The sequence below is a fragment of the Pseudorasbora parva genome, chromosome 3, assembly GCF_024679245.1.
Source record: "Pseudorasbora parva isolate DD20220531a chromosome 3, ASM2467924v1, whole genome shotgun sequence".
Lineage (NCBI taxonomy): Eukaryota > Metazoa > Chordata > Actinopteri > Cypriniformes > Gobionidae > Pseudorasbora > Pseudorasbora parva.
In genome coordinates, this window is record NC_090174.1 from 4,922,875 (window position 1) to 4,948,787 (window position 25,913).

Below are 25,913 nucleotides of genomic sequence, written 5' to 3' on the forward strand. Positions count from 1 at the left end.
TTCATATTCAGAGCGTCATAAATAGATTCAAAAATAAATAAAATTCCCTAAATACATATGATTATATGATTTGGCAGTTTTAGACTGTTTTTATGGCCTTTGAAGGTGCAAAGTTTGAAACTGAGGGGTCCACGTCTGCAGTTTAACTGTTGACCTGCAATATAATGAGAGGCAAGAGACTTGAGTTAACCAGGAAGGGTGGGATGTGAGGAGGAAGAGAGTGGGAGTGGTCAGGAAGACGGGGGAGTGGCCAGTGTGATTATGTGTGTGTGTGTGTATACGGTAGCTGGAGCTCAGTGACTGAGTGCTGCGTTTTATGTGTTGTACACACGTGTGGACTGAGAGCTTCATACAGGAACTCCAGAAGAAGGTAAATGAGTCTTTCATGAAGGGTTTTATCATGGGTTACTATAAATATTGTGCTGTTGACATAAGTGTCATAGTTTCCACTTCACTATTTTTATTAATATGGATTTAATACCATACATTTTTACATTTAATTAACAGTATTCATTGGTCAAATGTTAATGAATTTACATTTGAATTAAAGTTTAATTTATCAGTAGTAGAAAATTTAATGACTAAAGTATATATACCGCATTTTGTGTGTGTGTGTGTGTGTGTGTGTGTGTGTGTGTGTGTGTGCACTGTGTATATACATACATACATACATACATACATACATACATACATACCATACATACAAATTTAGACACACACACACACACACACACACACACACACACACGGTTTGGGCTTGGTAAGATTTATGTTCTTGAAAGAAATATGCTAATCAACATCTGCATTTATTGTATAAAAAAGTGAAATATTAAAATGTAAAATAACTTTCTACGTGAATATATTATAAAATGTAATTTATTCCTGCAATCGAAGCTGAATTGTCAGCATCCAGTCTTCAGTGTCACATGATCCTTCAGAAATCAGTCAAATATGATGATTTGCTGCTCATAAAACATTTATTTTCAATGTTGAAAACCATTTTGGCATTGATTGTTTCCCAATGACATTTGCATATTTTTTGTGGAAACATTATCCATTTTTTCATTATTCTTGGATGAATAGAAAGTTCAAAAGAATAGCATTTATTTAAAATGTAAATCCTTGTCTTTACTGTCACTTTTGATTAACTTAACTCAGCCTTGCTGAATGAAGAAAAAAGATTGACCCCAAGCACCATAGTGTCTGCATGATAAACAAAGGAAACTAAAATATTTAAATAAATCTAGATATGCAAAATAAAATTTCCCTCGAATTGTTTATGAGAGTCAAAGGGAAACTGACCTGTCATTTGGCAGGAAAGATCCCATTATTGTATATTTATTGAATGTGCTGTGTGATCTCTACATCTCTCATTTTGGTGTGTGTGTGTGTGTGTGTGTGTGTGTGTGTGTGTGTGTGTGTGTGTGTGTGTGTGTGTGTGTGTGTGTGTGTGTGTGTGTGTGTTGGAGCCAAAATGACAGGCCCTGCTACTGTATTTCACTCATCATGAGTTAAGTGTGTGTGTGGTTCACCAGACTTATCCAGACGCTCATGGAAAATGACACCGACTGCTTCACACACACTAGATCTTATGAGCTTTGTGCACTCGGCTACCTCAAAATTGGACAATTTAAAAGATGTAAAGCTTAATGTGGCATTGGGGGGAAAATGTTTTTCATGCAAGTAGGAGAGAAGCAGAGATCTTGTGAGAGTTCAGGAGAGTCCATTTGGCTCACAATTGACTTTGGTCACTATCTGAGTTCATCTGAAACCGCTTTAGCGTGATTGCTAGATTAAACCTGTCACAGAGGCTCTAATCTACCACATACACATGCGTAGAGGCTTAAAGTCAGAAAGTAATATCAGTCGTAAGTTTTCTCATCCCCGTGTCACTTAGAACCACATATAATATGACTGACTCTCGTCTGTGGACTTGTCTTTTTCCACGATAAAAGTAAATGGGGGGCCGGGGCTTTCAAGCTCCTAAAAGACCAAAAAAGTACAATAAAAGTTGTTCATGCAACTCGTGCTCTATAATCAAAGTGTTTGAAAGCCATGGGACAGCTTTGTAAAAGGAACAGGCTCAAATTTGAATGGGAACCTCGATTTGAACTTCAGAAAAAGCCATTTCTCATGTGTTTTTATGGCAAGCATCTTGTAATTATAGTGTAGACATATGGATGTGACTGCTGCCGAGCAGCGTCTGTGAACTTTATTTCTGTTTTTACAAACAAAAATGACTTGTTGTTTGCAAGTCAAATCTCGCAGGTTTACTCTGGGACAAATTGGTCATTTACATATGTTGGGTTTAAATCTATCCCTCCACACTTCAGCTGGTCTGAAACAAAAACACTCAAACACATGACCTCGTGTAATGCCTGATTATTTCTGTTTGTGTTGGCCTGCTGATTAACTGCAGTTTGGTGTTTATTGTGCCATATAACTGTTAATCCTTTTACAGCAGGTAGACAATCACCGTTAAGCCAAAAAGACTTAAAGTCCAGAGCGTTAAGCTAACACTAAACATCCTACAGCCTTCTTTACAACTCGCATACAAGCTCAAAAGCTTAACGGTTCAGTCTGGTTCACTTGTTTGAAAGAATTCTTTGTTTTTCTTTATATTCTCATATGTTCTATAATTATGTGCTTGAACGAGCATCAGCTGCCCTCACGATTCGGTTAAACTCATTCTCGATTTTGAATAAATTTCGTCGCAATATATGCATAGATTGGATTTTAGATTGAATTCTAAACTTGTTTTTGAATTTTATTTAATTTATTGTTCTTGAAACCCCCTCCATATATATATGTAAGGGATAATGTACACCCAGCCGGTTGTTATCGCAGAATAAACCCCGACAGAGTGATCAGGACCCCGACGCGAAGCGGAGGGGTCTTGCATCGCTCTGAAGGGGTTTATTCTGCGATAAAAACCGGCTGGGTGTACATTATCCCGCTTATTACACGGCTACTAGTCTCAAATAAATAATTATTAGACACAAAATATTGTCTCGAGATTAAATATTTTATTAGCTCTTATACAAAGCTTCCGCGAAGGAAAACAGTTCCAACCTGCTTTAAGCCTTTATCTATTGCTGAAGATTTGCCATATGCCCTTGCTAAATGTTGAAAATTAATGCTGAAAGGGTTAGTTCACCCAAAAATGAAACCAAGCCTATGATTTACTCACCCTCAAGTTATCATAGGTGTATATGACATTCTTCTTTCAGACAAATACAATCGGAGTTATATTTAAAAAGTCCAGGCTAACGTTAATCCCAGCAGTAGTTGTAGTTGTGTTTTAAGTCCATAAAAAATGCAGCTGTCCGTCAAATAACGTGCTCCACACGACTCCGATGGGTTAATAGAGCCTTCTGATTCGAATCGATGCGTTTGTGTAAGAAAAAGATCTATATTAAAAACTTTATAAAGGAAACCTGCCTTGAAGTCTTCCATTGTAACCCACGGCTGTTTAAGCCACTAGATGGCGCCAGCGTTAAGCATAGAAGTAGTACCGGTCAAGATAACTCCTAGTACCCGTATGAGCGGGTGTTATCTGGAAATAACGTACCGCTGGAATGCGCGATTGACCAATCAGAATCAAGTATTTCACAGAGCCGTGTAATAAATATAAAGAAAAACCTGTGCCCCCAATTGATGGATATTTAATACAACTCAGGTGTAATTAAACTTTAAATAAAGGTTGAATTAAGTAAGGAATAATTGATTGCTGGCCATTATTAGATTCAAAAAATTAAAAATTATTCAAAAAATAAAGCACATCCGAGGTAGTTATGCGTTCACGACACGAAGTGGCGAAATGTCATGTCGCTTTTACCGGTAAGTTGCTAAACTATTTTACTTGCTAAAATGGCCACAGCAGCGCTGACCACACATTTCTGTGTGCGCATGTCGTAGGGCAGAGAGAGTGGATGAAGGGAGTATGTGCTTTCCCTACATGATAAAACGTCATTTTTGTGGCAAAAAACATGGAAATAATTAGTTTTCATTTTTTATCCTATGGTTTACTTTATTCATGTGTTTGGTCAGTGTCGTTGTGGGTTTTGGTTCTTCTGGCTTTACTACTTTTATCAATTTATAATAGGCCATCTACATATATTATATTGAACTATTTTAATGTTTTTATATTGAACTATTTTAATAACCTTTATATTTTTTAGGATATAGCCAGTACTAGTTTTGTTTATATCTGTTCCCTGTGTACAGGTTTGCAAAGTATTTTTATTGTATTGAGTTTTTAATGGGCTTGTTTAGCTTTTTTGTGATATCTGGCAACCCTTACTGAAGCTTTAAAGGAATTGTTCAACAAAAAAATATCCTCACTTGCTCACCCTCAAGTTGTTCCAAACCTGTATGAGTTTCTTTCTTCTGTTGAACACAAAAGATAATATTTTAAAGAATGTTTGTAACCAGACAAGTGCTGCACCCATTGACTTCCATAGTGGGGGGGAAATATTATGGTAGTCAATGGGTGCGTCACCTGTCTGGTTACAAACATTCTTTAATATATTATCTTTTGTGTTCAACAGAAGTAAAATAAGAACTGTACAGCAGATACTCTTAGTAGAGTTATTTTAATAAGTTAGCTTAAATTGTACACGCCTTATAACTGCATTATTATTTTTCTTAAGCCCAGTGGAGACTGAGATGCCTGAGAGCAAATCGTTGAATTATTAATTCAAGAGATTCATCCAGTCATGAAACAAGTGAAGTTTTTATGAGCAAGTCATTGAATACTCAGAAAAAAGGTACAAAAGTTGTCACTGGGGCGAGAGCCTTTCAAAAGATATACCTTTGTACCTAAAGTGTGTATATTAGTACTTTAGGGGTGTGTTCACACTTAGCATGTTTGGTTAGATTAAAATGACCCTGGTGCGATTTGCTCTGTTAGTGCGGTTCGTTTAAATAAGTGTGACCAAAAGATTGGCCTCACTCCGCTTCCAAACAAATTCTGGTGCAATTTGACTGAATTATGAGTACAATACAGACCGAAGACATGTAAATGAACCAAATATGGCAACCGATGTCACAAGATGCAACACTAAAAAGGACCGAATGCTCAAGCACACCTGTTTTTTCTCATCACAGTTCGGTACAGGCATCAGAACAGCGTCTTCCCGCAGCAGATCTTCTTTGTGTGTGTGTGACTCTGGGATTCACGAGTTCTCAGCTGGTCAAAATAACATCATATGTAGCTCTGCACACTCAGTGAGCTCATTTAGCACAGCACAAAGCATTGTATTGGATGTTCGGTGCGAAATAGACGTAATAAAACCTGACTAATCAGGTTGTGAACAAATACCTATGCCTTGATGTTCAGTATCTTTAGGTTCGGTGTTAAAATGCCAATGTGAACGCTAAGCGGACCAGGACTAAATGGTTTGTTTGGTCTGGACCAAGCAATCCGAACTACACCCTTAAAGACATATTGGTACCAGAAGTGTACATATTACTATCTAAATGGTACATAATAGATTTTTTTTAAAGGGTATACATCCCAGTGATATCTTTTGTACCATTTTTTTTTAATAAAATTTTTTTTTAAAAGAAAAGAAAATTAATTGCATATATTTTTGCAATAAACTGTTTTTTTTAGTTGTCTATTCAGAATTGTGACCTCTATTTTAAACCCCAAAAATGTTGATTCTCAGTTTATCCAGAATTGTGCAGCTCTACTGTTTACTTAACCAATCAGTTGTTCTGTCTTGTTTGGTAAAGTCCCCTATCAATGCGGTTCTGATGGTTGAATTTCTATTGAACTGGAATTTTGTGTTTTGGCCACATTTATCTTGGTCTCCTGTTCAGTATGATTTTGTCATTGAATATGGCTTCAGATGCAATGTATTTAAGTTTGTTTATGTATTTGTTTATTTTTTGCAGGGCGGGCAGGATAGCATCAAGGCAGAAGCGCTCATCAGCCAATCTGAGAGAATTGAGAACCACAGAGAAGGCAAGTTAAATCACCTACTCATCTGAGAAAAGAGTTTAATCTTGCCAAAATGTATAGAAACGTTCTTCCACACCAAAGTAGACTATGGCGAGGGGGGTGTAAATCTCATTTATGTCTGCCAAACAGACTTTCATCCCCCCCACCAGGTCAAACCCTATATTTAGACACACAGTCTGTTGAAGTAAAACTCCTTTCCTGTGACCCTGGCATTTGTGGTGTTAGTGGTCCTTACTCAGCTGCTCAACCCAGTAATTTTGGCCAGGGTGAGAGCAGCGCCAAGCAAAGACGACTTTAATGAGTGCAGAAATTAGACATTTTGGGAAGCCACTGTTTGTTGTTCAGATGAAGACAAAGGAAGCTTGGGGTTGGGACAGGACAGGGAAGAGCATTGTGGAGAATGAAGGAGGGGACATGCTTTTGTCTTGCAGTATTTGGAAGTTTGGGGTCAGAGACTTGAGTACATTTTGAGTTAAAAACGATTATAAATCGGATAAAGGGAGAGTGTCTTTTGCTTCTTTGCCATTTCCCATAGAAATAGGGCTGTGGTAGTACAGTAGTAGTACAGTGATTGTGTCAGGTGGTAATAGCATGGTACATCAGGGTTGTACCTAAAAGTATGTTAATTTGGGATAATCTGATTAATATAAAAATGGTAAAGGAATAAGTCACACGTATTATTACTTTCTGGAAATTATTTATTCTTGGATATAGGACATTTTTATGCGATTAAAAAGGAAACATTATGAGCTAAAATTCTAAATGATTCAAAAGTCGAAACTTTGATGATTGTCAAGTCATTTTGGGAGAAAAGTCAAAATTGTGACAATATAAAGTAAAAAAAAGAAAGAGATAATGTCAATGACAGTCAAAATTATGAGATAAAAAGTTGTAATTATGAGAAGTCATAATTGAGAAGCTGAGTCATATTTTAGTTATTATGAGAGTCAAAATTGTGACATTTAGCCATAATTGAGATAAAAAGTATAACGTCTATACTATAGTCGAAATTGATAAGCGTGATTGACGTCAAAATAGAGATAAATGAGATACTACTGTCATATATTATGAGATAAAAAACTGGACCTAATATTTGATCATTTTTACTTTTTTTGTCATAATTGATTTACCAAAATGAATCCCATTTGTGTTTTGAATATATACGATTTACATGAAAACTTAGATAATAGACTTAATATAGTGAATCTAATACTTATACAAAAATAGAGTCCTATGATCTAGTAGTTTTGTGTCATTTTTGGAGAGTTAATTTCCATTTTAGGTGATTTATTCTTTCAACAAAAGACGCAGTGCATCTCTAATACCTGTTTTCCATACCAGCTGAAACCAATCTGTTTATCCAAAGAGATGATTGAGGGACTTTCTTGGCTTTGACATGCACTATTTTATAGCCTAGCATTTGTCTGTGAGTGTGGAGAGCCACTCTTTGTGCTGAAGCAGAAGAATGCGTCTGGGGTTTGGATCTCTGAACTTCATTGCCTGCCACATCACTTGTGGTAAACGAAGCAGACAAGATGGTAATCAAATTAAGCTCTTTAACCTCAACACAGTCACACGTCTAAGATGTGTCATTTATATTCACCTACTCTTAATTTAGCCAACGGCTTTCTGATCGCCACTAAAAAAAGTTACGCTATATATATATATATATATATATATATATATATATATATATATATATATATATATATATATATATATATATATATATATATATAGTTGAAGTAGCAAGCGATCATTTTTGCACTTCGCATTTCAAATTTTTGAATAGTAAATGTTTGACATTCATGATAATCATACATCTTCAATAAAAGAGAACCTTCTTTTGAAAAGGCCTTTTAGGGAATATACCCTGACTCTGTAAGCAGTGAAAATAACACAAGATGTAGACTAAGCAGCCCAAAAGCACAGACTGTGCTCTGCTCCTGCTCTGAGATCAGAGAATGGTGGAAACTGAACGATACTTCCTGACCAGATGTGAAAAGTATCAGGATGTCGGCACGACTGCTTTCCTACAAATTACAGGGATCTGCTCAGAAACACTGTTACCTTAAAAGAGCATTAGCTCTCTCTCATTACAGATAGAGCGTGTGACTGACGCGACACATGTACCATCAGTCAGATGAGCATTTTGACATGTCGCAGTCTTTGCTTTTTCTACTATCAAGTCTCATGTCTCCAATTTAAATTTGGAAGCTTTCAATGACAGCTAAAACAGCCAGATATAATAAAGTAGCCCATTTTACTTAATATCTTTAAGCTGGTGCACATGCAAAGTTGTCAAATATTTAGCTGAAGGTTTGACATTAATGTCACTTCCTGTACCCACCGTGTATTCTCTGTCTGGATGTATCTGTCCTTGTTCGCCCTGAGTGTGCATATACTCAGGAAATGTGAAAGGAAATGTCCTATCTCCACCCAGCATGCACAGATCATTACAATAACCATCTGACATTCCTTTGGCTTGGTTCTGTTCGTTTTGAATGTGCCTGTCTGCATATATTTGCTTTTATATGTGGAGAATGAACTAGTATTTTACTATACATGCTAATGCAAATCTTGCAAGTCTCCCGAAAGAAATTCGGTATTCAATACATCCGGTGAAGTTTGAGCTATGCCTTCACTGCAACCAAAGACTTTATATATAGGAAGACGGTTCACTTATGAATGGGAGAAAGTGCAATGTCCAATATGGCAAATAAGCCCCGCCTTCTAAATGAAAGAGCCAATCGTTGATTAGTAAAGTCACTGCAGTTGCCGTAAGAAGCTCCGGTTGCTATAGAAACTGTCAAGTGTACTGAGACACGCGTTTAAAGTTTGCTACTATTACATAGCCTAATTCAACCATTGAAATATATTACCTGTCCAGCAGGAAAAACGCTGTAAAACCCCTTCACGCCATCTTTAAAAGCCCTTTTTATCCTTGTTTTCGGCCCGGTTGAAGTCTCTTCTTTCTGTAGCCAATCCGAAGTCTGAAGACTTTTGCATTTTACAACAGATGAATTGGAAATGGAGCAATATAGCCTGCTAACCGGGACTCCTCCTTTATGTGTACAGATGTGATGCAATGAAGCAAAGATATGCTTGAATTTCCTGCGGAAATCCACCAGTAGCACTGGAATTAAAAACATTATTACAAGCTTACTATTGTAAATCGAGCTAACGTAAGCAGATAGTTTTGATCACTGATTGGTTATGCACTTGCTCAAACATTTATTTTGAATAATTTTTAACCCCCAAAAGTTACAGACGCCAGCTTTAAGCATTTAGAAACACAATTTATGAGACAGTTGTTGTCAGATTCCATTGGGGATTTCAAATAAAATGTAATCGTAAGCTTGTTGAACAGTTTTTTTTTGGAAAGTTTGAGGTTTCCACATTCATCTCTTTGAATGGGGAAACCTCAAACTTTCCAAAAAAAAACTGTTCAACAAGCTTACGATTACATTTTATATGGAGCTGCACTTGCATGGCCGAGAGGAGTTTCAAAGATGGCCGCCGGGTGAAGTGACTTGTCTTAAAGGGACTTTGCTACAGTGCATTCTGATTGTTGCATTCCTGATTGTGTTCCTGCATTTAAAAAAAAAAGAAGAAAAAAAGATGGCTTAAATGCATTTGAGATGCGTTTTCCTTGTATCTTACGGACTTCACAGACTTAAATGAATGATTGACTGCATGTGTATTCATGTCAAATTGGGATTTGAGTGGTAGTGCAATAATACTAAACTTAGTCTAAAAAGTATAAGTCCAAAAGCTGTAAGCACTTCCAATCGTTTCCCCCAATTACAACAGCACCATAAACTGTAGTGTATGTTGCCAATTTTTTTCTAGGTTAATATTAGAGCGACGCAGACTTGTAAAGTTGCTACTACTAACATGTTTCAAGTGATGAGCTATATTTGAGGTTGATGAAAGAGGGGCGACTGTTTGGATTTCCTGCCGTTAACGATCTGTCCATCACAGCCCCCTTGATTTTTGCCACGTCCTGTGGAGTCTTTTTTCTGCAACCTAACCAACTAATACATTTTTGGTCGATAAAGCCTCTTCTAGTCATCTAACGGTTAGTCAGCTTTTAGGGGGCAGCCTAAAATATAATGTGAATAATTATGAATATAAAACAACTGTTTTGATTAAATGTAATTTATTCCTGTGATAAAAGCTCAATTTTCAACATCATTACTCCAGTCATCAGTGTCACATGATCCTTCGGAAATCATTATGATATGTGACCCTGGACCACAAAACCTCACGGTTATATTTGTGGTAATAGCCAATAGTACATTATATGAGTCAAAATTATTTAATTTTCTTTTATTCCAAAATTCATTAGGATATGAAGTGAAGATCATGTTCCATGTAGATATTTTGTAAATATCCTACCGTAAATATATATACAACAAAATATTATTAGTTGTAATATGCATTGCTAAGGACTTCATTTGGACAAATTTAAAGGAGATTTTCTCAATATTTAGATTTTTTTTTGCAACCTCAGATCCCAGATTTTCAAATAGTTGTATTTCAGCCAGATATTGTCCTATCCATACATCAATGGAAAGCTTATTTATGCAGCTTTCAGCTGATGTATAAATCTCAATTTAAAACATGACCCTTATTACTGGTTTTGTGGTCCAGTGTGACCCTGATGAGTTGCTGCTCAAGAAATATTTCGTATTATCAATGTTAAAAACAGACGTGCTGCCTCATATTTTTGTGCAAACTTGTGATATGATTTCTTTTCAGGATTCTTTGATGAATAGCGAGTTTAAAAGAACAATCTTTTGTAACATTTTTAATGGCTTTATCTCTGTGGTTTCATTTAATGCATGTTTGCTGAATAAAAGTGTTTATTTCTTACAAACAAAAGTCTTACGGATCCCAAACTTTTGAACGGTAGACCAAAGGTTTACCTCACCAATTCAATTTAAGTCAATATCATATTTGCTATAACTTTGTTGTGGTCCAGGTTATAAAATCAATGATATGAATGGAAAGCAAGCTGAGACCTAAGCTGTGTCCTAATTCAGAGGGTGCATCCTTCGAGGTCGGACTGAGTGTTGTTAAATGGGATGGTCCAGCGGCGGTTGTTGTCGCTTGAATTCTGGGGTAGGCTAGGACTTCAGGAGTTTTTTTAGCCTAGCCTTTTTTTTTGGACACATTTAAAGTAGCCTTTGAATTGGGACAGCTTTCGTTGCACCGCTTTGATGCAGTCGATCTTCGAATGTGGCGTTTGAAGGATGCAGCCTCTGAATTGGGACCAGTGTTGGGTGTAACTAGTTACTAAGTAATTAATTACTGTAATTTAATTACTTTTACCTTGAAAAGTAAAGTTAGGGATTCTTTTATTTTTTGTGTAATTTAATTAGTTACTTCTGATATACTTTGTAGAGACCGTAGGACAATTATAGATAAAACAATAGTGGAATTAACATAAAAATTTGAAGTCTAACTTTTAAATGCATGAATGTTTTTATGTATCCTTCTCACATTTGTAATTCTTTCATCAGTTAAAAGGAATCATGTATATCAGCCGTTTCTTGTCTATCCTTGAATCACTTAACTCAGGGTTGATATAGGATTTGGAAAATAATAGGTAATTAAATACTTTCTGGAGAGAGTAATTTGTACAGAAATCTAATGACACTATTGAAGATGTAATTAGTAACTAATAATTAATTACTTTTTTAGAGTAACTTCTGACTTCTAGAGTAAACACTGATTGGGACACAGCTCACAGCTGAAGTTGACTAAAATGATGTTGAGACCTCTTTGAAGGTCAGGAATGGTGTGGGTTACTTTTTCTTTTTAGTGCACTTAAACTACTCTGAAGTTGGTATTTCAAAGAAGACTCAATTGTGAAATCACCCTTATTCTAACCTCAAAGATCCTGGGCACTTACAGTTATGCATCTGTTTCTTCTGCTGTAGGCTCGAACCCTGACATGGTTTTAGTACTAGATCCTTTGGTCCGAGAGAAGGTCTCTTGCCCTCTGACCCAAAGTATTCATGGCTCGCCCTCATCAGAAGTCATTCCTTCGTACCGGGAGCGTTCGGACTCTGGAGAGTCGAGTGACAGCCACGGCTCTAATCAGAGAACGAGGCTGAACTCCAGCGCTTCGGACCGCAGCCATGAATCCCTTTCTACTGCTGAGGATCATGTGAGGGACCAAAGATCACTGTCAGGCCCAGCTGGGGAGGACGTGAGAGCGGCTGGATCTTTGTCTGGCGTGAATTCAGAGGATCAAGAGCTGAAGAAACTTGACAATAGCGTGGAGACGACTCCCTTTAGGAGCACAACAAGTTCACAAGAATTCACACGGAAGAATATGAGCAGTAGAAGACCTGAAGAAATCTCTGGACAGAAGGTAAGCATAAAGGAAAGGTGTCTGATGGGAACTCTTGCTCTGTTAGGTCCACCAGGAGGTACTATTTGTCTCTGTTTGAGGTTGTCCTGTTTTATCTTCTCTCCTCCTGTGCATTAAAGCAATTAGGTAACACTTTATTTCACAGTGTCCTTGTTACATGTCGTTACAATAGTGATAACTATAAATGATGCATAATTACATGCAACTAAACCAAACCCTAATCCTAACCCTATAATAAGTACATGTAGTCAATTACTCAATCCTCAAATGAATAATTACCCTTTAACAAAGACACATTAAAATAAAGGGGGTAACACTTTATTTCACAGTGCCCATGTTACATGTAGTTATTATAGTAATAACTATAAATGATGCATAATTGCATGCAATTAACCCTGAACCAAATCCTATAGTAAGTACATGTAGTTACTTATTGTGATTCAGTACTTAAATGTATAATTACAGTGTAACAAAGTACACAAAATAAAGTGCAACCACAATTTCTGAGTGAAAATTGGTTCTACAGCAATCTTTACACTTTATTTGGTAACACCTTATTTTAGTATCATTGTTACATATGTAGTTACTATAGTAACTACTATAAATTGTGCATAATTACATGTAACTAACCTAAAACACCCCAATCCTAACCATAACCCTATAATAAGTTCATGTAGTTAATTATTATTAATCTGTACATAAATGTATAATTACACTGTAATAGTGACACCTTAAAATAAATTGCTTGTTAATTTCATTAAAAAAATACAAATAAATGGTAAGTAACACATTGAAATAAACATGAAGTTTTGCTTGCCAGTAATCTGTTTAATTTATAACTTAAATTTCAAGAATAATTTTTACATTATAGTCCAGTTAGTGTAATCCATCCAGACCTTCCTCATAATTCAGATGTGATTGAGAGAGAATCACTAAGCATCACTATTACTATTGCTCATATTTAGGGTTACTTTTAGCGTTCATGTACGACAGACATGCCTCAAATTCTGTTGCTTTTTTACGAGTGTGTGCTATTACCATTCTTGCCTGTCTCATAATAAAACAAGCAAAAATAATCTCTTATACTTGCATTGATATGAGCCATATCTAGAGACAAGAATATAAATTGTTGGAATATGCTTATTAAAACTTAAGCAGCCATATACTGTAGCAATGTGCTACAACATACGGTTACAAATTGTATAATATAGTGTAAATACTAGGGTTGGGTACCGAACTCTGTACTTTTAAGGGCACCAACCGAATTACGTTGTTACTCCCGAGTACCGATTCACATTAATTCAATCAATTCGGGACCTGAGAATGCATCTGGTGATATAGACTAGACTAGTGTCTGTGAATTTTTAACAGCAAAAGAATATTCACGAATCCTGCGTGTTTGTGTGAATGGAGCTGGCCCACAGTTGACGCACACAAACAGACAGACACACCATCGGCTGTTTCCATCTCATACGAAGGGATTTCCGTCATCTCCAGAGCCGCTCTGAGGTTTTTTTTAACCATTTTCCAAAATCTTTTCATAGAAATTGAATTAAAAAGAAAAAATAATAATATGGCTGTTTTTATGATTTCAATTAATTAAGTAGCTTTAGCCTACTATTTACTGTTAAATATTACAGTGAACAAACATCACAGATGATGGCAGACCAAGGCAGCTCTGGCATAATGTCAATAACACTATAAATTACAGTTTCTGCAGTTATTGATGTATCGCTTACATACAGAAAAATGGTACCGTTGGGTACCAGTTAAAATGTGAACGGTACCCAAACCCAGTAAATGCACTACTGTTCATACGTTTGGGGTTGGTAAAAAACAGTATTTCAATTTTTGAATAGTCTCTCTCAAGGCTGCATTTTTTTGATAAAAAAATACAGTAAAACAGTAAAATTGGAAAATTATTACATTAAAAAAATGCTTTAAAATGTAATTTTATTTTTTTGACGCAAAGCTGAATTTTCTTCAGTGTCTTCAGTGTCACATAATCCTTCAGGAATCAATCTAATATGCTGATTTTTGGCTCAAGAAACATTTCTGATTATTAATCAATGTTGAAAACATTTTTGATGCCTAATATTTTGGGGGAAGTATATGTCATGCGGTGAGAAGTTGATTTTGAATACACTTTCCTCAGGTTACATCAGGTGGAGACTCTCATTTGACTTTGAACGGCAAGGATGGAGGTGAGCAGTTCTGCATGCCCACATAAACATACACTACTGCTGAAGGTTATCTAATAATAGATTAAGCTTGTGTCCTAGAATTACTTATCTTTCTCTATTCAAATCCAACTTGCATATATTGCATACCTGGCAGCAAAGTTGCCCAACAGCAAGTATGGGCAAGTTGATGTCCTTCTGCTTTTGTTTAAAGTATCGAGATGTCATCCTCTCACAGTCAGTGGGCCGTATCCCAAGATCTTTACTCTTCTTTATGACCTAATAGGGCCATTACCACATTCACAGTCTTAGGGGCCCAGTCCGGTGTAATGCTTTAATCAGTCTTTCCTGTCTCCTCCCCCCTTCTGAAGAAACCAAAACATCCTGCATGACCCCGCAGGGATGAAAAATCCCAAATGAGATGGAATTAATAACCTTAGAATCACAATTGTTTATTCTAGGCACAATGAAATTAAATGGATGACAAGTTAAGACTTGATTAAAGGGATAGTTAGCCTACAATGACAATTCTTGAGTGCGTTGATTTATAAATGAAATTTGTTCATCATATTAAGTGATCATGTGTGTTCTGAAGACTTGAATTAAACTGCTCAATATATATAAATCTCTTTTTAAACTTGTTGAAAGGTCCAGTTTTGGTTGCATGGACCTTCAATGGAGGGATAGAGAACTCTCAGGTTGCATAAAATCTTCATCTCTGTTTCGAAGAAGAACAAAAGGCTTGTAAATGATGAAAGAATATTTATTTTTGGTTGAGCTATCCCTTTAATTCTCTTACTTCCTGGCTTCTAACAGGGAAGAAACTGAATTGTCACAGAATTGCCAAGATACCAAAGTCTACAATCAAATGTCAGAGATTTAATAATTAACATTTCTCATCAAATTCTTCCAAGACTAATATAATCTGAGATGTTATCCTCATAATTTTTTTTTTTTAGCTCTCGCTGCTTTTTTTGTGTGCAGTTTTATAATGTTTTTTATGTATTCTTTTCAGATTTTAAAACAATTTTTTTTTTTTTTGTATTATTAAGTTATGTGATTCTGCATGACCATATTCAACATCCCTTAATCATATCCAATATCTAAACTTAACCACAGCTTACTAACTATTAATAAGCAGTAATTAGGAGTTTATTACGGCAAATCTTGTAGCTAATAGTAAGAATTGGACCCTAATCTAAAGTGTGACCAAACAATGATTCTTAGGTACAATGTACTTGGGTTGATTTACTGCAAAACACTTTGGGATACAGGTACAGTTAGGAATAGTTAGTTTGGTGGTATGGGTTGGATAAGGGGTAAAGGAATGGTCAACAGAAATCAATTACATGCAGGTATTTGAGCGATGTAAAAACATGCACACAGTGCATTGTATCAAAGGATTAATTGTTAGTACATAGTTGTTAAAGACACTTAATACAAAGTGGTACCTTATTTTTTTTTCTTTCCAGATTTTAAAAACAAAGCCTCATTTTCTGAGCCCTTCATTCGTGCAAACTCTGTTCGTGACAGGATGCGCAAGTTCGCCGAACCTGTTACGAGTGTACCTAGAAGCGGCCACAGTTCTTCTCATTATACAAACACAGTGTCTGCAGAGAGGTCTCGGGACACCCTGTCCTGCTCTTCCTCCATCCCACAGAAAGAGAGGAGTGCCACTGAGAACATGCTAGCCCAGCCCAAGCTTTCCTCCAACCAATCACACGCCGCAGTGGGCGGCTCACACGGTGGCTCTGAAAATGTCAGGCGTGAGTGTAGCAGATCAGAAGAAGTGCAGACTCCTGAGGGAGAAGCGTCTTCAGGGACCCACGATACCTGGGGTGAACCCGAGTCCAACATGAAGACCTTCCTTAGCATTGAGATCAAAGAGGGACGAATCCCATCTTCACATTCTTCATTGTCATCGTCCTCTACGGCTGCAAACATGACCCCTCGACTCATCACTTCCACTGCTCCAAAGAGAACAGGTAAGCAAATGAGGATACTCTCTGAACAACTGTTCGAATGCTATTGGTAAAGCAAACACGAATGTACACAATCATGAGTATTGGGTTCAAAACAATAGTGGGTGAATTGACGGATTTGAATAAAAAATGAATACATTGTAGGGCTTGATAAAAAAAATATTGATTTCTCAATTTTAATCGATTCTCATTTTTACGAAACAATATCGTTTCTTAAATCCGAAGAATTAGTCTATCCTGTTTTCAGTTTATGAATGAACAGCTCATTCTAGCGCGCCTATGTCTAAAAAATTGCAATAATCTTTTTGCTTTGTTACTTTGATATGAAACAGTCTAATTTCAGATGACATCCATTTTATTATTATTTTTTATTTTATTTTTTTAAATACGGTTTTGCTACTGTTTAATGTGGTGTGACAGATCGCAGTAACGCCTCAGTTCAAGAGAAGTGGCAGCTCACGTGAACTGATCATCTCCTCCGCTTTAATATCAGTTACAGCGCCAAATAAACATGAATGAACGTCTAAAGGCATGTTAAGATACATTACAACTTTCCAAAATCCTTATCATGTCTCGTGCAATCAATCAGTGTTTTTACCGCAGAAAGACGTCAATAAAACAGCTTGTAAACAATATCAAACTCGTTAGTCAGCAAGAAAAATTAACCCTAGAGATATTTTGATAATGCACCACATTACATATTCATTATAATGTTTTTGAGTATTATTGAATGTTTTGAATAAATCTGTGAAGTTTTTATGACTGCCACCATTTAAATGTTTATATTTCAAATTGTGGTAGAAATGTGATTATGTAATTGTAAAGTTAGTATTATAACTTTACTATTATAAAAAATTGTCATTTATTAATATTTAAATCAGTTAATTTTAACATTTAATATTACAGTAATGTAGTACCAACTGACACCCGTGTAGAGTTTACAGCATTAGTTGAAAGATTTTTTTCCTTAAGAAAATTAGCCATGTACTGTATCTGTATATTTGTATGTTTATGTCCTACATTGTGTACATATGTCTATTTTGTGTATATTTTGTGTACTGCGACCTTGAGTTTGGGAAAGGCGCTATATAAATAAAAACGTATTATTATTATTATTATCTTCTATATATCCGCAGTAATCGATATTGAATCGAAATCTGAATCGAATCGAAAGCTTGTGAATGGGAAATTTAAAAATGCGTAAAATTTTGTCAATACCCAGCCCTAATACATTGTGATTTATGGCACTTTGGTTAATTTTTTTAAAATGCGTAAATAGGGTTGGGTATCATTTGAAATGTAGCAATTCCGATTCTGCAAGTCAAACATAGATTTCAAACTTATTTATTATGTGTCTTTTCAAATAGATGCAGACGAAATTATGATTCAATGTTTTGCTTTTCCAATGATTATTCAATTAGGTCAGCAAAACATTGCTCTCGTAAGGCGGAGAACAAAGAGGAGAGCCCTTGATCACAGTTCGTGTCCACCTGAGTGGACGTCATTCGCCTCCGTCCCTTTTTCAGTGACGTACGACTCGCGTTTACTGGGGAATGTCTGATTCGACTGCTTACATGGCAGACGCTAATGCACATATCCGATTCATTTTGGATTTATTACCATGAGTGAGGCCTGAATCTGATCTGAGGATATCGGAATTCATGCATTTTTTTCCTGCTTACACATTCACGTCATATCCGATCTGTGCCACATGAGAAGGAAAAATCAGAATAGAGTCACTTAAACCTTGCAGTGTAAATGGGGCTTAAGATATTTTTTGGAAAGAGAGTTCAAGATTTTTTTTTAGCAAGGATGCATTAAATTGATTAAAGGTGACCAGTAAAGACATTTATAATGTTACAAAATATTTCTATTTCAAGTAAAACACAGTTTTTTAACTTTTATATTAATCATAATCCAGATTTTTTTTTATCACGCTTTACAAAAAAAGCTTTTTTTTCCCCAAGTTTCAAATGTTTCTTGATCATCAAATCAAAATGATTTCTTATCATGTGACACTGAGGACTGGAATAATGATGCTGAAAATGATCACAGGAATAAATTATATTCAAAGAGTTATTTTAAATTTTAATAATATTTCACAATGTTACTGTTTATAATGTATTTTGATCAAATAAATGCAGCCTTGGTGAGCAGAAGAGACTTCTTTCAAAAAAAAAAAAATCTTTGAGATGACAAACTGTAAGGTTTACACATAAATTAATGTATTATATTATATCTCAGTTGAATTATTTAACTGTGTACATTTGCGGCTAACAGCACAGGTTATTGTTTTGCTCATAAAATCATATTCAATCATATACATTCTCTCATTGAAATGGCACCTCTGATTAAATATTTCAACCCACCATGGTTTCCCCCCTCAAATTATTGTTCAGGTGGCTTAGGAAAGTGGCGCCAATTACTAACTTTCCTTTAGTAGTAGTAATTTTGTGATTTGAGTTAAGTGAGTTTCTGATATGAGCAGTGACAAATTTAGTTTCATAATCTTGGTAGCACAATTTAAGTAGTCGGTACCAATACCAAATGTCCTGTTTTGTCTCAACCATTGGTTATTACTGTCAATCGTTGCAGTTTCCAATTTAATCATGCATTTAAATACAGTTGTGTACAGAGTAGCATGAAAAACTACCATTTTAATCAAATTGTGACTGGATTATAAACAGAAATCGAGAGAAGAGCCTCCCTTTATAATCACCAAGGCTGTCGATCTCTAAAGTGCAAGTTCATAGAATTTAGAAAACTGTCTTCATTGTAAAATAAATCTCTTATTTACATAGTTTACACAAGTTTATCCTTTATAATGAAAGGATTCAATGAACAAAAAACTTTGTGTGTTTTCAGTGTTCGCACCTTTGATTGGCAATTGCGTTCACGTGCTCAACAGATATGATTGTGATTGGCTAAACAGGCTTTAAATAGAAACCTTTGATACTCATATAGTGCTCAAACATGCACAAGAGTGTTCAAAAGCAGCGCCTATCAGCCTGGTACCATTTTTATTTTTTTGTACCGACTGGTTTGTAGGTTCTGGTTTGACAGCGCTAGAATCTAATAAAAATGACATCTTCAGATAATGGTTTTCAAACGGCTGGGCCAACTAAAACACATCGGTTGATCTCCCATAGTCCTTATTTAAAACATACAAAGGATGTGTAAAATATCCAAAACAGACCATCCTATTAGATTTATTTTAACCATACAGTAAGTCTTAAAGAATCCTAGTCCTAAGAAATGAAGGTCCTATTTCCTAAATTCCTACAGGTGTTTTGAACCCTATTGGTTAATGTGTAATCTTTTGTGTTGAATAGCCTATTGATAATGGAGAGTTAAAGGAAATACATTTTTGGTACATTTTGTCTATTGCTCTGAAAGATCTAGTTTTGTGTTGGAAATCTGTATGGAATTGTATATAATGCTTTATTAGGATTGGTTTCAGATGATGACTCTAAAATAATTCCTTATGAATTCTGGATTTTTGCCAAGGGTGGTTGGATCACAGGCCTAGAAAGCTGGAAAATGTAAAGCTAGTAGTGATCCGGTTTATTTGGAAAGCGACAGTAGTATGCGTTTCACAGATGTTTTTATGAGGAATGACGAGCGGGCTGATGGAACAAACTGGAGTGCAAGCCGTGCATATTCTCAGTTTGGCAGCCATGTTGGAAATTTCACCCTAAAATGAAATAGTTTGATGCATTCCTTCTCTATGATTCAAGTAATGAATGAGTAAGCCTATTTAGTGGCTTTGCATATAAACTTTAAAATAATCTATTTTGTGGAAACTTTCCTTTAAGTGGGAGTGGATTTCACCCATTTCACTTGGATGTCATTTTAGTGTATTTATGAGTGTAGTTAAAGGGGGTAGTTTGCCAAAAAATGTAAATGATCTCATATACTGTATGCACCCTTGCATCATTTGAAACCCTTGCTTTTATTTTTCTGTGGAACATAACATTTGCTTACACTTTATTTCGGTGGTAAGTAGACGGTTAGGGTTTGGGTTAGTAGAGTAAGTTGACATGTACATGCAAATTTACTTTCTAGGCAGTATAATATCTGTTGGGGAGCATCAAAATAAAGCGTTCGGTCAAACCAAAATGTATTCAGACACCTTCAACATTTTCTCACTTTGTCACAGTTTATTTGCTGTAGTTTAGAAAATGGTAATTAAATATGACAAGAAAATGACAAGTTCAAGAACAAATTCATCTTGATAATGTCAGATGACTTTAGTTGATTGTAATTCATTACATCCCTTTCTATCAATCAGCTGTTAAATTAAAGGGACACAATCAGATAACAACCATTTAGGTCAACCAGTCACCAAGGAATGCTGTTCAGTCTGTGAAAATTGTTCAGTCTGTTCAGTCTGTGGTGTCTGTTCAGTCTGTGGCGTTAATAAACGTAATTTCGGGAGGAGTACGCCCATCTAATCTTTCAATTAATACCAAGGTATAAAACCAGCAGCTTACCTCTTCCCCTTTTTAGCTCCTGCAGCATCCCTCCTCCTCCCCTGCTCCTCCTTTTGTACAATTTTGTACACCACACTGGTGGTGGTTGAGGAGAGATCCCTGACACGAGTGTAAAGCGCTTTGGGTGTACAGTAGTACATATGAAAGCGCTATATAAATGACTCATTCATTCATTCTTTTACTCATTTAATTTTGCCTGTTATAGGGGGGAAATCGGAGCTCGGGTAGAATATCCTCTCCGAGCCCCTCTATAGCAGCCTGACAAACCAGGCCCACATCAAGATGTTTGGTCTGGAAACTCACCATTGACAGCTCAATCCGAGGGGCGGATAAACGGTTGTCTTTCAAACTCCCTCTGCACGAGATAGGATAGCGCTACACCAACCAGAGCAATGAAGGTGAAGCAGAGCTGGCTGACTGATTAAACATTCGCCGTATCCGGTCAGCAAAACCCCGAACACATCTTCCCTTTTTAAGAATGACTTCAGTGCCGTTCTTTGTTCTTTTCTCAGAGAAAAGCTTAACTCCAAGTCTTCCAGAGTCGCGGTCAAAGAAACTGGCAAACGGCGGTCTTTCGAATCAGCTGTGTTTACTAGAAGCGCGCAAACGCAACTTGGCCGTCTCCATTATGGCCCGCCCGCCGACTCTATACACGATGTGATTGGCCCGTCTAGATTGAGAGGAATACAGCTCAGAGGGGTATTGAGAGTTCCTAACCGACAGGGGGCGTCTAGATTTCTAGGCTGCCTCTATAGCAGACAGCAAGCCAAATCTGTTTACCACTTTCACTAAGATTATATGGGCACACAAACTCATGAAATGAACTATAGTGTCCTGCACACTAGTAAAAAATATATATATCTGGTGTCTGAATCATTTTTGGTTTGACTGTACATTAAGCAGACAGTCTACTAATAATGAGAGTTGACATGTAGTTACAAAGTTACGTATAGTTAGTAGAATATCTACAGTGGACTGTCGAAATAGTTTAATATAAAAATTTCAGGCAGTTTGTTTACATCAAACGAAAGTGAATGGTGACTAGCGGACTTTAAGCTATACAGTTATTTTATATGAAGATTAGACCACAAATTTAAAGCTGCTTTGTCTCATCTGAGCAAAGTATTTTCCTTGTTGCAATAGTAGTGTTCTCAACTCTGTTATTTTTCTGATGTGTCCTTGATGATGCTGTGAATTTGAAGATTTGACCTTTTCCAGCAGTGCACGCTCTCGACTTCCAAAGACTCGGATGTTTTGCAGCCATTTCTCAATTTATGAATTGGCGAACACTTTACAATAAAGTCCCTTTGTTAACATTAGTTAGAGCGTTAACTAACACTGGCTAACTATAGCCATGTTTGCATCCACCTATCTTTATGCAAATTTTGGAATATTGCATAAAAACTCTGGAAAGCTAAGATGTGCATGAATTCAAAAAATTTGCATAAATTTTATTTTTTATCCGATGTGCATAAACTAAGATGGAACCATATTTACCAAATACATTCTTAGATCTAAAAAGTCATGTGACTTTGCACAACTGGACTAACCAGTATCTGAAAATATGTTTTGGTCGTTCTGAAATGCATGAGCCCGAAGTGGTTCGATATAATTACCTCCCAGAACTCTTACTCGACTGCGTTCCCAAACGACAGCGTCTGCCCCAGAAAGCAAGATGACATAACTGCGTTTATTGCGTTTCAAGTCATATTCAAGTCAAGAGGAGCAAGTCATTTATTACATACGAAAAATACCCACAGTACTTCTCCTATTGCAGCATCTTCCATTTTTACCTAGTGGTATTTGGCACCAGTTTGTCAGGAAGTGACAGGAGGGTTTGTTCTCTCCAGTCAAAAGTTTGGAAACATTTACAATTTTTTTTAAAATGTTTTTTAAAGAAGTCTCTTATGTTCATCAAGGCAGCATTTATTTTGTCAAGAATGCAGAAAACATTTTTACTATTATGAAATATTACAGTTTAAAATAATGGTTTTCTCTTTTAGAAAACTTTAAAAAATAATTTAATGTTGGAAACAGTTGTGCTGCTTAAAGGGTTAGTTCACCTAAAAATGAAAATTCGCCCATGATTTACTCACCCTCAAGTCATCCTAGGTGTATATGACATTCTTCTTTCAGACGAATACAATCAGAGTTATATTAATAATGTCCAAGCTTTATAATGGCAGTGACTGTTGGGTCATTTTTGAAGTGCATCTATCCATCATATAACTGCTCCACACGGCTCTGGGGGGTTAATAAAGGCCTTCTGAAGGAAAGTGGTGCGTTTGTGTAATTAAAAATAGCCATATAAAACAAAAAAACTAGTTTCCAGCGGTCAGCGTATGCAAGTTGACTTTTGCTAAAGGAGTGACCCATGACGAGATGTACAGGAGCATCTCAAGCTTTGACGCCTCTCACGGATCGGGCTGGCCAACAAAGCCCCTCTTCTATTATATTGAAATCCTCCACCATTTCTCTTTAAAAAATTCTCGTTTTAAACTCTAATTCATGACCGGTGTTTTGTTTTGCTCTATCCTCTGCGCTTCTGCATTCGTCAATACACATGTGTTAATGGCTCTTTTAGTGCAAGTCGACTTGAGTACCGCTGACCGCAGTTATATGATGGATAGATGCACTTTTATGGACTTCAAAAATGACCCAACATTCACTGCCATTATAAAGCTTGGACTTTTTTAATATAACTCTGATTGTATTCATCTAAAAAAGAAGAATGTCATATACACCTAGGATGACTTGAGGGTGAGTAAATCATTGGCTAATTTTAATTTTTGGGTGAACTATCTCAAATATTTTTTGGGAATCTGTGATACTTTTATGAGGATTCTTTGATAAGTAGTTTACAAAAAGAACAGCATTTATCCTTTATATATATATATATATATATATATATATATATATATATATATATATATTTATATATAAACCCTTATATATATATACCCTTATATATATATAAACCCATATATATATATATGGACCCTGTCATATAATCATAATTCACGTTGCAGTTCATCCTCTTTCGCCTGCCTGATGCATAAACACGACTGTTCTTCTCATTTTATCATATCTCTCTCTGTCTGTCTCTTCTCAGTATCATCAACAGACCTTATTTGTCATAGTGCCACAGCTCTGTCAGAGCTTCCTTATTTGGAAGTACTTTGCTCATCCTTGCCTCTGAAAGGTCTCGCAGGCAGTGAAAGCCTAAGGATATTTAATGCTATAGACCTGCAGTAAAAGAGTGTTTACCGTCTCACTGAACCACATAAAGAAACTGACATATTGTGTAGTCGTTCACTTACTGATGAAAGACACCGTAAACCGAGCAGACGGCTTTATTTAAGAACAATGTCCACTCTTTGATTTCATCAGCGGTGGGTTCTTATCCAAACAGGTTTTTATTGGGAATTTATTGACGGAAACCAGATCTCTTTGGATAAAACGGGAAGGTTTTAATAAACAGTATCAACACAGTTTACTTTATTAGATTGGAGAAAACCAATCAAGACATTTGGAGACTTTCAAACATGCGCACTTTACACCTAGCATTCCAAAGTTTGGGTTTGGTACGACCCAAAACAAATGTTTTAGAAAGAAGTCTCATTCTCACAAAGGCTGCTTTGATTTGGTGCAAAGCTGAATTTTCAGCATCATTACTCCAGTGTCACATGATCCTTCAGAAATCAGTCTAATATGTGCAATATATTCGTAATGTATAGCCTATATTTTATTAATAAAGTCCAGTGTTATTTTACATTTGATTAGTTTCTGACCCTGAAAATGTTTATTTCAATCCTTTGTTCAATTGTATTTGTTTGTGCAATTGCTAATTTGTTCTTTTTAAATTACTGGGTGTTTACTTGTCTTTAATAATGCTTGAAATGTATATTAGTTGGGGGTTTTTCTTCCATTTTTGCTATGGTATCTTTTTAAACTATAGGCAAAAGTTCCTAGCCTGGTGATTTTTGTTCATGGTATTCAGCTACAGTGAAATGTTGTGCAATAAGACGTGAATGTGAATGAAATAAAAAAAAAGTGTTTTACCTTATTGGACTAAAATTAGGAATCAATTGACAGAAGTGATACCCAACACTACCGATATAGTGGTCAATATATCCTTCAGCCGTATTTATTTTAGTACATCACGTTAAACTAAATAAATATGATGGGTTTTTTTCTTTGGAACTAGCTGCAACAAAATATCTTTCAGGATTTTTCCCATTTTTTTTAAAAGTAGCAACAATGTTAGGCAGTAATGCAGCAAGCAGAGCGCTTGTTTCCCTTGCCGAACATAGCCAGAGAGCGCAGAGGGCGCTGAGCAGTGTTTACATTAGCAGTAATGTGACCATGCTAATTTATGAGCCCTATGTGGTGCCATTGTGGCAGCTTACATAAGACTAAAGGCTCCACTTCACCCTCCGTCCTCTCTGACCGAAGCTCTATTTAACATCTAAACAGTGCTGTGTAAATATTTCTTAGGGTGGCATGATGTTTTCAAACCGTGCACCATCATTAGACGTTCTTAAGAAGCTCAGTCTCATCTAAATCTTACAACTGCCTTCACTGTTTTCATTTTGTTGTTTTCCCTTGTTCTCTTTTAGAGCTGACTCTTGGTTTAAGAGCAACACCGTTTAAAGTCACCAGCTCAAGTCTCTCATCTGGATCATCTGTTAAGGTATTTAACATAAAACAGAGGTCCACTTTTTATATTAGTCAGTATTTTAATATTATTTTTCATCTTCTCTCTGACCCTTACAAATAATCAGATCCTTTTTGTGCTGCTCTGTCTTTATGGCCATCACGTAAATTCACCTTTGCGCGTTAAATGAGTAACAGTGTATGAAATAGTGTATTTCCAGCGTAGTGTTCCCTGATAGAGACACACTC

At 36.1% G+C, this 25,913-nt stretch overlaps 1 protein-coding gene across 5 annotated transcripts in view; it reads left to right on the top strand.

The window, feature by feature from the left end:
- The window catches only part of smtnb (smoothelin b), a 98,534-nt gene that overhangs the window by 38,074 nt on the left and 34,547 nt on the right, over positions 1-25,913 (top strand). For 4 of the 5 annotated variants that reach the window (XM_067437613.1, XM_067437615.1, XM_067437614.1 and 1 more), the window contains exons 6-10: positions 5,902-5,971; positions 11,917-12,353; positions 14,509-14,557; positions 16,006-16,518; positions 25,628-25,701. In XM_067437613.1, coding sequence (XP_067293714.1) covers positions 5,902-5,971; positions 11,917-12,353; positions 14,509-14,557; positions 16,006-16,518; positions 25,628-25,701 — 1,143 coding nt within the window. Of the gene's footprint in view, positions 1-286; positions 371-5,901; positions 5,972-11,916; positions 12,354-14,508; positions 14,558-16,005; positions 16,519-25,627; positions 25,702-25,913 lie in introns of those variants that run through there. The other variant, XM_067437617.1, reaches the window with a different exon arrangement.